Source organism: Perca fluviatilis, chromosome 22 (genome assembly GCF_010015445.1).
Source record: "Perca fluviatilis chromosome 22, GENO_Pfluv_1.0, whole genome shotgun sequence".
Classification (NCBI taxonomy): domain Eukaryota; kingdom Metazoa; phylum Chordata; class Actinopteri; order Perciformes; family Percidae; genus Perca; species Perca fluviatilis.
Window position 1 is genome coordinate 3344694 of NC_053133.1, and position 14097 is coordinate 3358790.

The 14097-nt window shown below is 42.2% G+C and overlaps 1 protein-coding gene across 3 annotated transcripts in view; it reads right to left on the reverse strand.

Annotated features, from left to right (window-relative positions):
• Positions 1 to 1062: 1062 nt before the first annotated feature.
• The window catches only part of LOC120552550 (glycogen debranching enzyme-like), a 54085-nt gene continuing 41050 nt past the window's right edge, over positions 1063 to 14097 (reverse strand). For all 3 annotated transcript variants that reach the window (XM_039790695.1, XM_039790694.1, XM_039790693.1), the window contains exons 24-33: positions 13572 to 13674; positions 9629 to 9854; positions 5788 to 5899; positions 4700 to 4835; positions 4294 to 4406; positions 3760 to 3971; positions 2383 to 2480; positions 1867 to 1954; positions 1650 to 1783; positions 1063 to 1451 (exon numbers count right to left, since the gene is read on the reverse strand). In XM_039790695.1, the coding sequence (XP_039646629.1) occupies positions 1334 to 1451; positions 1650 to 1783; positions 1867 to 1954; positions 2383 to 2480; positions 3760 to 3971; positions 4294 to 4406; positions 4700 to 4835; positions 5788 to 5899; positions 9629 to 9854; positions 13572 to 13674 (1340 nt within the window). In that variant the 3' untranslated portion in view covers positions 1063 to 1333. The remainder of the gene's footprint in view (positions 1452 to 1649; positions 1784 to 1866; positions 1955 to 2382; positions 2481 to 3759; positions 3972 to 4293; positions 4407 to 4699; positions 4836 to 5787; positions 5900 to 9628; positions 9855 to 13571; positions 13675 to 14097) is intronic.

The window sequence follows — 14097 nt, forward strand, 5'->3', positions numbered from 1 at the left end:
CCCGCAAGCTCCAGTTTTTCCACTCGCAGATCAGTCTGGCATCTTGAGATAGAGAAAAATTTGAGCCGTTCGCAAAAACGGCCGACCAATCAGCATTGGTTTTGAGGCGGGTTTAGGTGTGACGCAACGAGAAGCGACAGTTCAATCTGAACAATGTGGCAGCTTCCACAGATGAGATGATCGTAGCTATCGCGCAAAAAGATGTTTTTGCTCTTCTCCTGACTCCCGGTTTCGGCAAGAGTTTGATCTGATTGGTTGATTTGGCCCGTGTATCACCAACATAGGTGGAGTCAGGTTATGAAGTCATGGAACCCCAAAAATACTTATAATTCTAATTCTAATACTAATACCAGGTGAGAAGGACAGCTGTAGGAAGAGGTCTCACTCTATTTCAAATTCTGGCGTTTTTTTGCATTCTACCCACTGGAGCTTTAACCAGCCATGAAGTAGTTTGTACATTTTTATTTCAATCACTTACTACACCAGACAATCTGAGTGTGACTCCATGTTCAGTAAAAGATGTACACTAATGAGCCTCCATGACACATGGTTTGAGAACCACTCAATGTTGTAGGTGGTTCTTTTTTTAAATCATGAAATAAATAAATAAAAATCACATCAAATGGTACATGTCATCATATCAACATCTAAATTATTAGTGGTAATGCCATGGTAAAACAATGGCTATGCAGGTACCACATTTCTTTTTTTTTTTTTTTTGGAATTTAGAATTTAGTAACTTTCGGCATGTTGATTCCAGTTCTTGTTGATTTTAGATTCTAATTCTTATCGTATTAAGACGCAAGGAAGTCCATGAACGTTGGGGCAATACGTCAGTGTGTAAGGTCAGTAGGAGACTGAGTTCTCATAGATGATATTCCCATGTTTTCCAGGAATGCTTCAGCCCTCCTCTAACACTGAGGTGATACACTTTTTAATCCTCTGGGTACACACAAATTATGCAAAGTAGTTAAGCAGATTAATTACTGTTACAGTAAAAGGAGGCAATGTCGGTCTAGAATTTCTTTCAATCAATAAGAAGAATAATAAGAATCAATAAGCTCAAGTGAAAATGCTGTTTATTCAGGAATCCTTGAATTCTTATGAATGTGTTAATTTCAGATGCATAAGTGGTGTTTGATACCCAACTCTACACCCTGCTCTCAGGGAAACATTGTGCATAGTTATGCAGTAGGAAATGACAAATAGCATATGATTGATTGTCAGTGAGCTTTTCATACACTTTGCAGCTCGTTGAGGATTTAGAGAAGGTTGTTGTGTTGGTGTAGGCTGGTGGAGGTCACTCTTGATGGGGCTGTTAAGGTTGTTGGGGTCAAAGGTCATACAGAACCTCCAGGATGGTAGCCATGGATGAGGTTTGGCACTCACAGCTGAACAGGCAGTGCTGGCCATTCTCATTGGTCAGCTCAGGAAGACCCTTCCAAAGTGACCTAGAGGAAGACGGTGGAGAGCAAAGTGGCCATTTATCACAAACACAGTTGAAACAGATTCATTAATGGGAATCAATACTTTTCATTGATTTTCTACCTTTGTGGGTCCTACCAGTGGTTCTTACGGTACACTAAGTTAAACATGCTACTGCCAGGTTAGAATATCAGTCACATCAATAACATGTTGATTGTTAATACCTCTCCAAGTGCACAGCGTGACGAGACAGAATGTTTTTCACCAGGTTAACAGTTTCGTCATACGTCTGCTTTCCCATTTTCTTGGCAAAGTACAGTTTGGCTCGCAGGAAGTAGCCGACAGGCCACAACCATTCCTGGAAGAGGGGAAAAAGGTGTCAGCGCTTCTAAATGGCAGCTCAACTGCTGTTGTGGAGGGGGTTACTGTACACTTGCTTACTGGCCCTTGATGATAGTTGAAGCCCTTGGCTCGGTTGAAGTTATCATTATCCAGGTTGTTGTCGTAGACGCCACAGTACACCATATCACTGCAGAATAACAAGGTAGAAGGAGAACATCACCTGTCTTAGATCGATCGCCTACAATCGCACCTTGTACTGAAGCACACAGCATGTTGTTTGACAATGATCTTGCTCTTAAATGCTGATTTTGAACAATGCAAATTCATTTTAACACCACTTATGTTTTTGACGCTTTAACACAGGTTCTGTAGGACGACTGGACTGGATTCTCTGACGATGGGTGTTTTTGCACCTTCAGCTCAGAGGATTGTCCGTCTCATGTGACAGACAATAAAGTTTTTCTTATCTTATCTTTCTGACAGAAAAGACTTTGCCTTTCTTGTTTTCCCATCACACAGACTTTGGTAAGTACACCTTTTAAAACCTGAACTACTAGATAGAGCGCAGACTCGCAAGAGTCAACAAGAGGCTGGAGCAGCACTCAAGCAACTAACTCAGGGTCCAAGGTCTTCATCCCCAGGGGACCCAGCAGCTTCTTCTCAGCCACACCCAGAGCCTCCCAGGCTTTTTCCACAGTAAACAGCTCAGGAGCCTGCAACATACACACACACACACACACACACACACACACACACACACACACACACACACACACACACACACACACACACACACACACACACACACACACACACATCATGTACCTACTCATGATAAAACATTACACAAACTATACTAAATATTTTTATTGATGTATAATTATAAAATATTTATATTTATTCATGAAAAATATTTTCATCTAAAACTACACTATTACTGTAACTTCAAATAACGTTGACTGGATTAACTAGACTTTATTACTATACTTTATTCATACTGTATGTATATGCATTGGAAACTACGTTTGGAATCAAAGGTGTAACATTTTTTAATAATAAGTCTCATGGTATTAATGTATCATTTGCTCCCATTAATTATTGTGACACATGAGTGCAACACATTCACCAAATCCCAGCTCGGGCTGAAAGACTTGCGCTGGTGCCTATTATGATTTTATCAAATGTGAATCCAGTTTCAAATCTCCTTATCTAATCCAAATTATTTTAAATCCATTATCAAATTCATTAAGATTCAACATTTATATATATATATATATATAAATGTTGAATCTTAATGATATATATATATAAATATATAAATGTTGAATCTTAATGATATATATATATATAAAATTTTAAAACAAGAATTGAAAATGAGATAGGCAGCATAGGATATGAAATGTTGATTAATTAGCAATGTCGAAAACATTCAATTTCCTTCACTCATTTTTAGCGTGCGCTGATTGCCATTTTTCGGCAGTTTATATCGCAGCTGTCACTAATTAATGTTAATGCTCTGTAACTTGCTGAAAGGCCCAAATGAAAATTAGTTGCTGTCTGTTTCATGTGCTGTCAGCCAGTGTATTCTCATCCAAAGATCGTTTGTGAAGTAAAAGGAGCACCGCAACGCAATGCGATGCAACAATTGTGAGAGGACGTTGTATTTTTCTTCACCGAGTGTCACAATCTCTAAGTTATTCTTTTTCTGCTCATCAAAAATGTAATGTAATGAATCAGAACAATAGTTGTGAATCAGGATGAAAAATGAGGTATGCAAAAGTCAGTAAGATGTTATTTCAGTGTATTTGCTAACAGATTTTTGTCTCTGACCTTAGCAAATCCTGGTATTATATCAATTCTTGTAATTTTGGTGCTGGTGATTTTCCTTTGGGGATGGCTAAAACCTCTCGGGGTAAATGGAACCTTAACAAAAAGTTAAACTTTTTTTGTTACCTAAATGTAAACTCTGGCACAGTGACTGTAACTACTTACCACCATCATGGCAATAGGGAAGTTAGGCCGGAGCTGGTAGTCACACCAGGGGCTGGAAGCCCCTAAACTGTCCTTGTAGATGCCTCTTTTGTGGACCAGCTCAGGTTGTTTCTCCTCAGGGTCCTGGGGATCATGGGAAATGTAGAACTTCTTCTCAAAGTTCTCTTGGATCTTAAGATCCCACTCCACATACGACACAGAATATGTCTGTCCTGAAATCAAACATTTAGGATGAAAAAGACGTGGTTTAAAGATGGTTGTAGAGACTGTAAAATCCCATCTGTAAAGTTAAATTGCCACAAACACTAGTAGGAAGAACGGCTGTAAACTGGAGATGCTTCCTGCAACTGCTTACTTACTACGAGGTGATTTAGTGTCATTACCAATAGTTTAAGCAGGAGGGGATCATTTGATTCTTATTTAAACCACTGAAAGCCCATTTAGAACTGCTATGGTAAATACTACAAAAACTATAGCCAGTCTTTTTTCTGCACTATAAGACTGTTATGGAGTGCATGTAATATGTGACTGTACCTTCTCTGGGAATGTTGACTGCTGCATAGGGGAAGTGCCCATCGTTGTGGAGCTTCACAATCCAGCGTACAGTAGATTTACAGAGGCCCACTATCTCCACTGCAGAGCCATCCCTGGATCACACGCGCATAACACACACACACACACACACACACACACACACACACACACACACACACACACACACACACACGGATACAAAGAGTTGGTGCAAGCTAGAAGTAAGCCGGCTGAAAAAGTTGTAACTAAGTAAAAATATTGAGCTGTGTGGGTTGTTCCTCTACCGCCCATCTTACTGATATCATGAACCTAACATGCAAGTTGTAAGTTTTACTCATTGTACCGATGCTGCTTGCATGAATAATGATGGATGTTTGCTAAACAAACAAAGATGGAGGAACTGTACCTGGGTGTAGCAGGTATTCCCTTGTTGTGCGCCTTCTCACTCTCACCCATCTTGTTCATCCAAGTTCCACAGTTGAAGCGATTTCCTCCGTAGGTGAAGCCAGTGGTCTGGTCCACTCCGGCCTCTACGTTAAATCCTGGTGGTGCAAAGGTTTATTTATATGAAGGAAATAATTATTCTTTACTTAAAAACTTTCTGCATATTCAAATCATTACACGTGTTTGGGGATGGCTTTTTTTTGTAATCATGTACATCTCAACAGTAACTGTAAGAGAATGAGACCTTGTTAAAAACAGAAGCTCCAAAGTTTACATCTACATATCCCGTGCATCCCCCTCGAAATCTACGCCTATGGTTTTCATTGATACTGTTCTGGCTTCACCCTCCTCTTTCTTAGCAGGGGAATCCTTCAGATTCCTAATTTCTTTTCTTTTTTTTCAAATCTTCTATATATATGAAAATGATATTTCTGTTGTGAATTCTTTTGGCCATTATAATTGTGTAGTGAAACTCTGATATTGTGACAGCTCTAATAGGGCCAACCCGTTCATGAAAGAAATGCCGTGTTAGGAGATTGGTTGGGGGGTGGATGGGTCAAACAACACAGGACTTTGACCCAGTAGACCGGGGTTTGTGTCTCGTTTCTGTACCACATGTCACTTACCCCACCCACCATCTTCTCCTAAACCTAACTGTCAGTCAGTATGCCCTGACCAAGAGCGTCAAAAGAGTCCCGATGCTAAAGGAGACTTTTAGCGTGAATAACAAATGCCAAAAGCTTCCGTATTTTACATAATGGGAGAGTGAGAATGTGTTGATAGCGCCATCCTGGAAGTTAGCTGGCATTATGAGTCTAGTGCGCATGCTCTGCCCATGGAGCATGCCCGTTAACAAATATGTGGAACATATTTGTGTATGCAGACCCTGCAGATTGTATTATGTATGGAAAGAAGTGTCTACGAATCCCTCTTTCCGCTGACTGCACCAATACTCAGGTTCCTGGAAGAAGCCTGGTGTGACCTGAGTTAGCTAGATCTTCTTTTTGTAAGAATCAGTAAGCGGTATTGTTAATGAGTGCTTGGAAATACCTTCATCATTCATATTGCTGTCCAACTGTGGCCCAGCGTTGGACTCTCTGAACGAGATACCCTGCATGTGACTCTGCATGGCCTCCTGGATCACATCATACAGCGGCTGATCCTGAAGAAAAAACACAGTTCAAATTCGCTGTGTGATAGGATTATTACAAACAAAAAAATCTGATCCAAAGGACTTACAATACTGCGCAGGGATTTTATTTAGTATTTATGTTTGTTATGAGATATAATGGCAACTGAAAATTTCTTTATGGCAGTTCATACCTTTAAAGTCTACTTTTATAATGAGAGCAGACAGCTGTCAGCGAGCCTGTACAGAGATATGAATAACATGATTCCTCTGTGTGCCATGTCAACATCATATCTCGAATTTGATCAAAAACGGTATAAGCTCATAACCGCAATCTTCATGTCCATGTTAACACGTCATGTTCTGGCTGTGTTTCTCCCTCATCCCTTTTGTTTCCTCTGGTTCCCCTCCCTGCTGTTTCTGTCTGTCATTGTTTGTCATGTTCTGTCTAGTGTGTGTTTCAGGGCGGGACTTTCAAGTTTCACTCGCTCCCCTCACCTGATCCCCGGCATTGTCTCACACCTGAAGCTCATCCCACAATCAACCTAGCCTGGAAATCCACACCCAAATCTGAAAGGTTAAGGCCCTGTTTACACGATGACGCTCTCGGGTGAAAACGAAAAAATATTTTATCGGATGTGCCTTTCGTTTATACGGCGACGGCGTTTTTGGGGCTTAAAAACGCAAAAAAGTGAAACCACCCTCCAGAGTGGAAATCTTAAAAACGCTCCACCGTCGCGTTACCGTCTAAAGGGTAAAAACGCAAAAGTTTGAAGACAGAGGTGTGGAGAGAGACGAGAAAAAGGCGTCTGTTGTTACGGATTAGGCTACAGAAATTATAGGCTCCTGTTAGAATTTCAATGTAATGGCTCAATATTTAAATGATTTCAACAATGTGGATAAGGTTGTTATAGTTCGATGACGATATGTAGGCTATTCATTTGAGCCAGAGCAGGCGACAACGTTACGGATGAAGAGAGAGAGAGAGCGAGCGAGTGGCAGCGGTCAGCGGGCAGAGGGCGCCGCGTCAGCGGGCAGAGGAGGCGTCCTGCGCCTCCTCTCCGCTGCTGCCTCGCTCTCAAGCAGCGGCTGAAGGGCCGCGAGGCTCAGGGTATTGGTAGTGCTCCCGTGGGTGCTGTGTTGTGGCTTATCACGGTCAATTGTGCCGGTCATCATCAGACAAACATGCAACTCCACCTCCTCGTCTTTCCAGACGAGCTTTTGTTGTTCGCTTCGGCATGTTTTGGTTTCGTGCTACTAAGGAGAGAAGTAGAATGAATGTTCTACGCAGGTGGGTGGTGTTGTGTGGCAGTGCCACCTAGTCACCTGGAGTGCATACTACATCGAATTTCACACACTTTTGCGTTACCATATGCACGCAGATTTCCCCTCCATAACGCTCATCTAAACGCAGAATAAAAAGTAATAACGCAACGCCACTTTTGCGTTTTCTCTTCAGATCGTTTCCGTGTAAACATAGCCTAAGGGTCTGGCAATGAGTAATGAAAATGGCCCAACTCGAGGGGCGGCACCAAGCATGAATTTAAAAATCTCACTGCACGCAATTGGATAACACTACGACCAATCACAACAATACACAGGGTGACGTACCCAGGGCCCCATATGCTTAGCTACCAGCGGAGTTAACTGGTAGATTAAACTCTTAGCTACCAGTGGAGCTAACTGGAAGATTAAACTCTTAGCTACCAGCGGAGCTAACTGGTAGATTAAACTCTTAGCTACCAGCGGAGCTAACTGGAAGATTAAACTCTTAGCTACCAGCGGAGCTAACTGGTAGATTAAACTCTTAGCTACCAGCGGAGCTAACTGGAAGATTAAACTCTTAGCTACCAGCGGAGTTAACTGGTAGATTAAACTCTTGGCTACTAGTGGAGCTAACTGTTAGATTAAACTTTTAGCTACCAGCAGAGCTAACTGGTAGATTAATCTCTTAGCTACCAGCAGAGCTAACTGGTAGATTAATCTCTTAGCTACCAGCAGAGCTAACTGGTAGATTAATCTCTTAGCTACCAGCAGAGCTAACTGGTAGATTAAACTCTTAGCTACCAGTGGAGCTAACTGTTAGATTAAACTTTTAGCTACCAGCGGAGCTAACTGGTAGATTAAACTCTCAGCTAACAGCGGAGCTAACTGGTAGATTAAACTCTTGGAGCACCGCTGCGGCTGTGGCTCAGTGGTAGAGTGGTCGCCTGCCAATAGGAAGGTTGGTGGTTCGATCCCTGGCCCTGCAGTCCCATGCCGAAGTGTCCTTGGGCAAGATAATTAACCCCGTCATCTGCGCCATCGGAGTGTAAATGTGTGTGAATGTTTATCTAATGAGCAGGTGGCTCCTTGTATGGCAGCCTCGGCGACAGTGTGTGAATGGTTCCTGTACTATGTAAAGCGCTTTGAGTAATCATTAAAACTAGAAAAGCGCTGTTTAGCTCGCCTCTGGCCCGCCTATATCAGATACACTGATGTGATTGGTGCAGCTCGGCTACAAGGGCATAGTTAATGAGCATCGTTACTGATGCCAGAGTGACTCGCTGAATTAAAATTCTCGCGAGAACTCTGGATTTCCAGGGTACGATCAAACTGCTCTGTGATAAACTCCAGCTCCGCAACCAATCTTCGCCAGTTCGTCCATTCACCTCTGTGGTAAACTACGCTACGGCTCGATGCAGTGAGATAGCTTTCACCAGCAACTTTCGATCGATGGTCTAAGCATACCTGTCAAGTATCCCGTTTTGGCCGGGAAAGTCCCGTATTTTACCCTTCTTTCCCGCCGTCCTCCCGTATTAGTATTTTCCCGTAAATCTCCCGTATTTTAACCTGCGTTATTAAAAAATAATAATACCCCGGGACCGAGCGGAGTAAAAAAAAAAAAAAACATTCCCAATCTGAGCTCTGTCACTAGCCTCGCGATAACTGCCACCTGCAGTAGCCTACTACAGGTACTGTAGGTGGCAGTTGTCGCGCGAGGTTAGTGTGTGAGGTCAGATGATGAGTGACAACGCAGGGAAAAAAGAAAAAAAAACAGAGACGGATGATGGACGCTACAACAGAGACGGTGCGCTGCCAAAACTTATGAAGGCTTTACTATGCATCCCCCATAGCAATGCAGTTCAGAAAGGGTGTTTAGCATGGTACGAAAGATTGTTACAGAGAATGACGTTAGACCACAGAACTGTCTGCGCTCTACTCTCATGTAAGATGAACCACTCTGGCCCCGCCCACAAATACACTCCTTCCAAAACAGTAAAGAATGCAAAGTCTGCAACAAATTTGTACAATAACTCACTAAAAGAGTAAAGAAATGTTATGTGAAATGAAAAGAAAGACTGTAAAAGAAAAGCAATATGAAATGAAAAGAATGTGTGGAATGAAAATAAAATGTAAAGACAAGAAATGTTATAAATTGTAAATGTTTTCAGCATTCTGCATCAAGTGGTGATTTTAGCTTTCTTGTACACCTGTCTTAAAATGTAAGGGATACTGGAGCTTGGTTGGGGTGGTGGGACTGCTCGCGGTGGGCGCCGGAAAATTTCCCTTATTTTCAAATCCAAAACTTGACAGGTATGGGTCTAAGTGTTTTATGTGTCTTCTCCTCGCTCGATCTCCGCCCTTGTGAGGACCCTGCCAGTCTGATGAGATGCTAATATATTAAAAAAGGTAATTTTAGTGCTTAGGCTTGTATGGATTTGATCAGCAGTGGCTCTCGCTCACGTTGAGAACCAATTAGAACACAGAACACAGTCCTACCCAGGCTTCAGTAGGCTGAGGCCCAGACACGTCGGTGGGGTACATCCTTCGGACAGGACACTTGAGGATGGAGACACCGTTTGGTACTAGTGTGCAGTACTCCTGGATAGACTGCAGCCACCACCACACAGCATCCCTGCAGTTGTAGCGCACACTGCTGCCCTGGCCCAGCAGGCTGGGGATCAGGCCGTGATGCAGTGTGCCCGCAAAGGCCAGGATGATGTTCCTGTGACAATCAGGACAGTGGTTTAATAATCTGTATTTTCTTGATGAGTTCTGAGTTTTGAATTTTAATGTATGCATCTATTGTTGAGTTGTTTGAGTTTTTAAGGCCCATCCAGGGATGGGCATTACAAATTAGTTTAGGCTATAAATAGTCTTTGCCAGACCCTCCTCCACAGCGATGCGAAGAAAGGTCTGGCTAGTCCACACAGCATTCCGGGATGGGAGAAAAACGTGCTCTGGTTTATTGGCATTTCTTTAAACAATCACAATCGTCTTGGGCGGCGCTAAGCGTCGTACGAAGCAACGGTCACTCTGCAAAATAGCCTCGGGAAGGAACTTGTTTTGGTGGAACATGTGGACGTTCAAAAGTTGTTTTAGATTGTTTAGATTTTGCTACAAACTTGTCCTTATACAAATAAACATTAAATAAATAATGTTGCACTGACCGCTACAATAAATAATTCCTACCACAGGCAATAAAACCTTTTAACACTTGATCAATGAGTGTTACATAAGACTCATATACAGTATCTCACAAAAGTGAGTACACCTTACATTATATCTTTTAATGGGACAACACTGAAGAAATTGCACTTTGCTACAATGTAAAGTATTAAAGGGGTGATAGAATGATTATATAGGGTATTTCACACTGTTCCTTATGGTCTCCTAATGGGGTATGTAACATTGGTTGGGCTGAAAATGGCCTGGTTGATATTTTATGGGCCCTTATGCATCCCTGTGTTTTGGCCCTATTTGTAACAAGAGCTTTTCTTCCAAATATGGTATGGTCATGAATATTTAGATGAGCTGCGCGCTGATTGGTTGAGCACTTATTGCCATACGCGCATATTAGAGACGCGCGCTGATTGGTTGAGCGAATCCCCAATACACATACATTAGAGAAGCGACAGAATCTCATATTCCAGACACTGCAATGTTTCATTACCAAATTCACTTCTGAGACTTTTTAGGCCAGAAATCAACTATATAAAGCTGAAATATGGGCCGTTTTACAAAATTTGATGGCTAATTGCAAATTTGGTAAGACGCTGTCGGACTTTAGGAGCTCCACACAGTTCGACGAGAACGGGCAGCCTGCTGGGCTCCATACCCGGCAAAGTCACCCTTTGTGGATACTGCACTACGGGCTCCGCGGCCAGCTGCCGGCATAACTATATTTACGGTTTGAATTTCGTCACCCCCACTTTGATTTTAAGGCATTTTTATGAACGTTAGACGCGTCTTTGTAGGACGAGCAGCTGCTTGCAATATGTCCCATTCATTACAATGGGGAAATACCGCAGCTAGCTAGCTACACTGTCGCCATAACTAAATTATATTTACAGTTTGAATTTCGCCACGCACTTATATAACATCATTCCCCAATGTCTTATAAAGCTAACCGTTGTGTCCGATTTGATTTTAAGGCATTTTTATGAACGCGGTACGTTCTTTGTAGGACCAGCAGCTGCTTGCTATATGTCCCATTCATTACAATGGGGAAATACCGCAGCTAGCTAGCTACACTGTCGCCATAACTAAATTATATTTACAGTTTGAATTTCTCGTCAGCCACTTATATAACATCATTCCCCAATGTCCTATAAAGCTAACCGTTGTGTCCGATTTGATTTTAAGGCATTTTTATGAACGCAAACGCGTCTTTGTAGGACGAGCAGCTGCTTGCTATATGTCCCATTCATTACAATGGGGAAATATCGCAGCTTGCTCACTTTCCGCATAACTAAAGTATATTTACAGTTTGAATTGTCGCACGGCATGAATATTACAGGTTCCTCAAGGTCTTACAAAGCTTAGCTAACACTTGTCCGATTTCGGATATCAATTGAATGTATTTTTGTGAATGTCAGAGTTAGGAGGAGGCTAGCTAGCTCTCATTGATGGACTCCATCTCACCGCGGCTCTATCAATGAGACTGGCGGACAAGAAGCGTTTATTTCCCGATTGTTTGTTTAAATAACTCAACACACATACCCATTATAAGATTTACTGGAACCTGCGGGCTGCGGTAAAAGATTGCGGGCGTAACAAGCTTCGCTGACACTGCGGTCAGGCCGTGGCGTAGCAACCCAGGCAGCACCAACACCGGCACTAAACTCCGACACAGTCGGAGAAAATTCGCAATTAGCCATCCTTTTTCGTAAAGCGGCCCATATTTGAGCTTTATATGGTTGATTTCTCGCATAAAAAGTTTCAGAAGTGAATTTTGTAATGGAATAGCAGAGATTTGCGTGACCTAGCTAGATTCAGAAGACTACCTGATCTCAGGTCAGTTGTGTAGCCTATGTAAATATTGGGGCGTGACTGTTCTCTTAAGGTTCTGGATTTTGAGATGCTTGCGTAAGCAACTCAGCTTTGTTGGGATTCGCCCGTTTTCAGCGGCAGTTTCAAAATATGAGATTTTCATAGTAAAGGGGTGTCAGTGGGACTTTGAGCTTCTATGTATGTCCTATTTACCCACCGAACTGTCGTTATTCAACTATGACAGGGTAAAATCGGTTTTGCATTCTATCACCCCTTTAAGTGTACAGCTTGTATAACAGTGTAAATGTGCTGTCCCCTCAACATAACTCACAGCCATTAATGTCTAAATCGCTGGCAACAAAAGTGAGTACACCCCTATGTTAAATTCCCATAGAGGCAGTCTTTAAAGGCCAGTTATTTCATGGATTCAGGATACTATGCATCCTGATAAAGTTCCCTTGGCCTTTGGAATTAAAATAGCCCCACATCATCACACCCTTCACCATACCTAGAGATTGGCATGGTTTTATGTCGGTTAGCCTAATAGCTGTTTTGATTTGCATTGAGAGATGACTTTGTGGAAAGTACCCCATGATAATCTCTAGGTATGGTGAAGGGTATGTGATGATGTGGGGGGGGCTATTTTAATTCCAAAGGCCAAGGGAACTTTATCAGGATGCATAGTATCCTGAATCCATGAAATAACTGGCCGGACTTGTTGCAGTTTTTCAATTTCAGAAGGTTATTTACAAAGACACAGACTCATGTAAATGAGATCAGCTGCTTTGGCAGGTCACTCAGGGCTCATTGGCTTCTAAATAGCAACAACAGACGTTGCAAAATATTTTCCAGGCTACTGTGGGAAACAAAGCGCCAAAGAGTCAGAGAAAAGAGCAGGCAGACAGGTTTCAGATGTGTGCAGAGCACCGTAACATAAACACCAAGACATTTAGACTAAGAGCTATCACCTTTGTGATCAGATAACACAGGACAGGTGTTAAAAACAGGGCCTCAGATGACATGTTGTGGATGCTCCAGTATTGATACTTTGCAATCAGGTGATTGCAAAAGTTCTACAATAAAATTCACATCTGTAATTATAGAATTTTTGAAGTGATTCTATCACTAAGCCAGTAGACTCTTTGGAAGTCAATAGATAATAATACAGTCAATAATACAGTCTGGTCATGTGAGAGCAGGTTGACAAGCAAACAGACTCGCAAGATAGGTGAAGATCTCAAAGTCCTAAAGGTCTCGAAGCCCTAAAGGTCTCGAAGCCCTAAAGGTCTCGAAGTCCTAAAGGCCTTCGAAGCCGAAGCCCTAAAGGCCTCGAAGAACTAGAGGTCTCGAAGCCCTAAAGGCCTCAAAGCCAAAGCCCTAAAGGTCTCGAAGCCCTAAAGGTCTTGAAGCCCATATTCTCCTCTCTGGTGGAGCTGTGTGGTGGACTCACCGAGCCTCCAGGTGTCTGCCAGTCAGCAACAGCAGGCCTCTCAGGGAAATGAAGGTGTCACGGCCCCAACAACGTAACACCCCAGTACAAAAGTGAGGTAGACCTGAAGGAAAGACAAACAACCATTACCTGAGGGAAAAAGTCAGTCTGGGTACAATCTAAGAAATATCTGTGTATTAACATGACTATATTTTAATCAGGAATTGTCCGTAGAACGTGATTCACAGTTTTTGCATCATTTGTGCTCCGACAACTTTTGTCGGCCACGGTGGTTGGTTTTAGGAGAGTAAAAAAGTTACCGTTGTCGAAGGTTTTTTCAAAGTTTTTGCCGCTTTTTTTAGACATTTGTTTTATGACATTTTTGTCGGGGTTTTTTCAAAAGTTTTTGAAGCTTTTCCCGGTGTTTTTGTTGCTTTTTTTGACCGTTGTCGCTTTTTTGGCATTACGGAAGTTTTCAGAAGTTTACTAACTGGGCAGCTTTGTATGAGAGAATTTTGAATAACAGAAATTTATATTTATAACACAA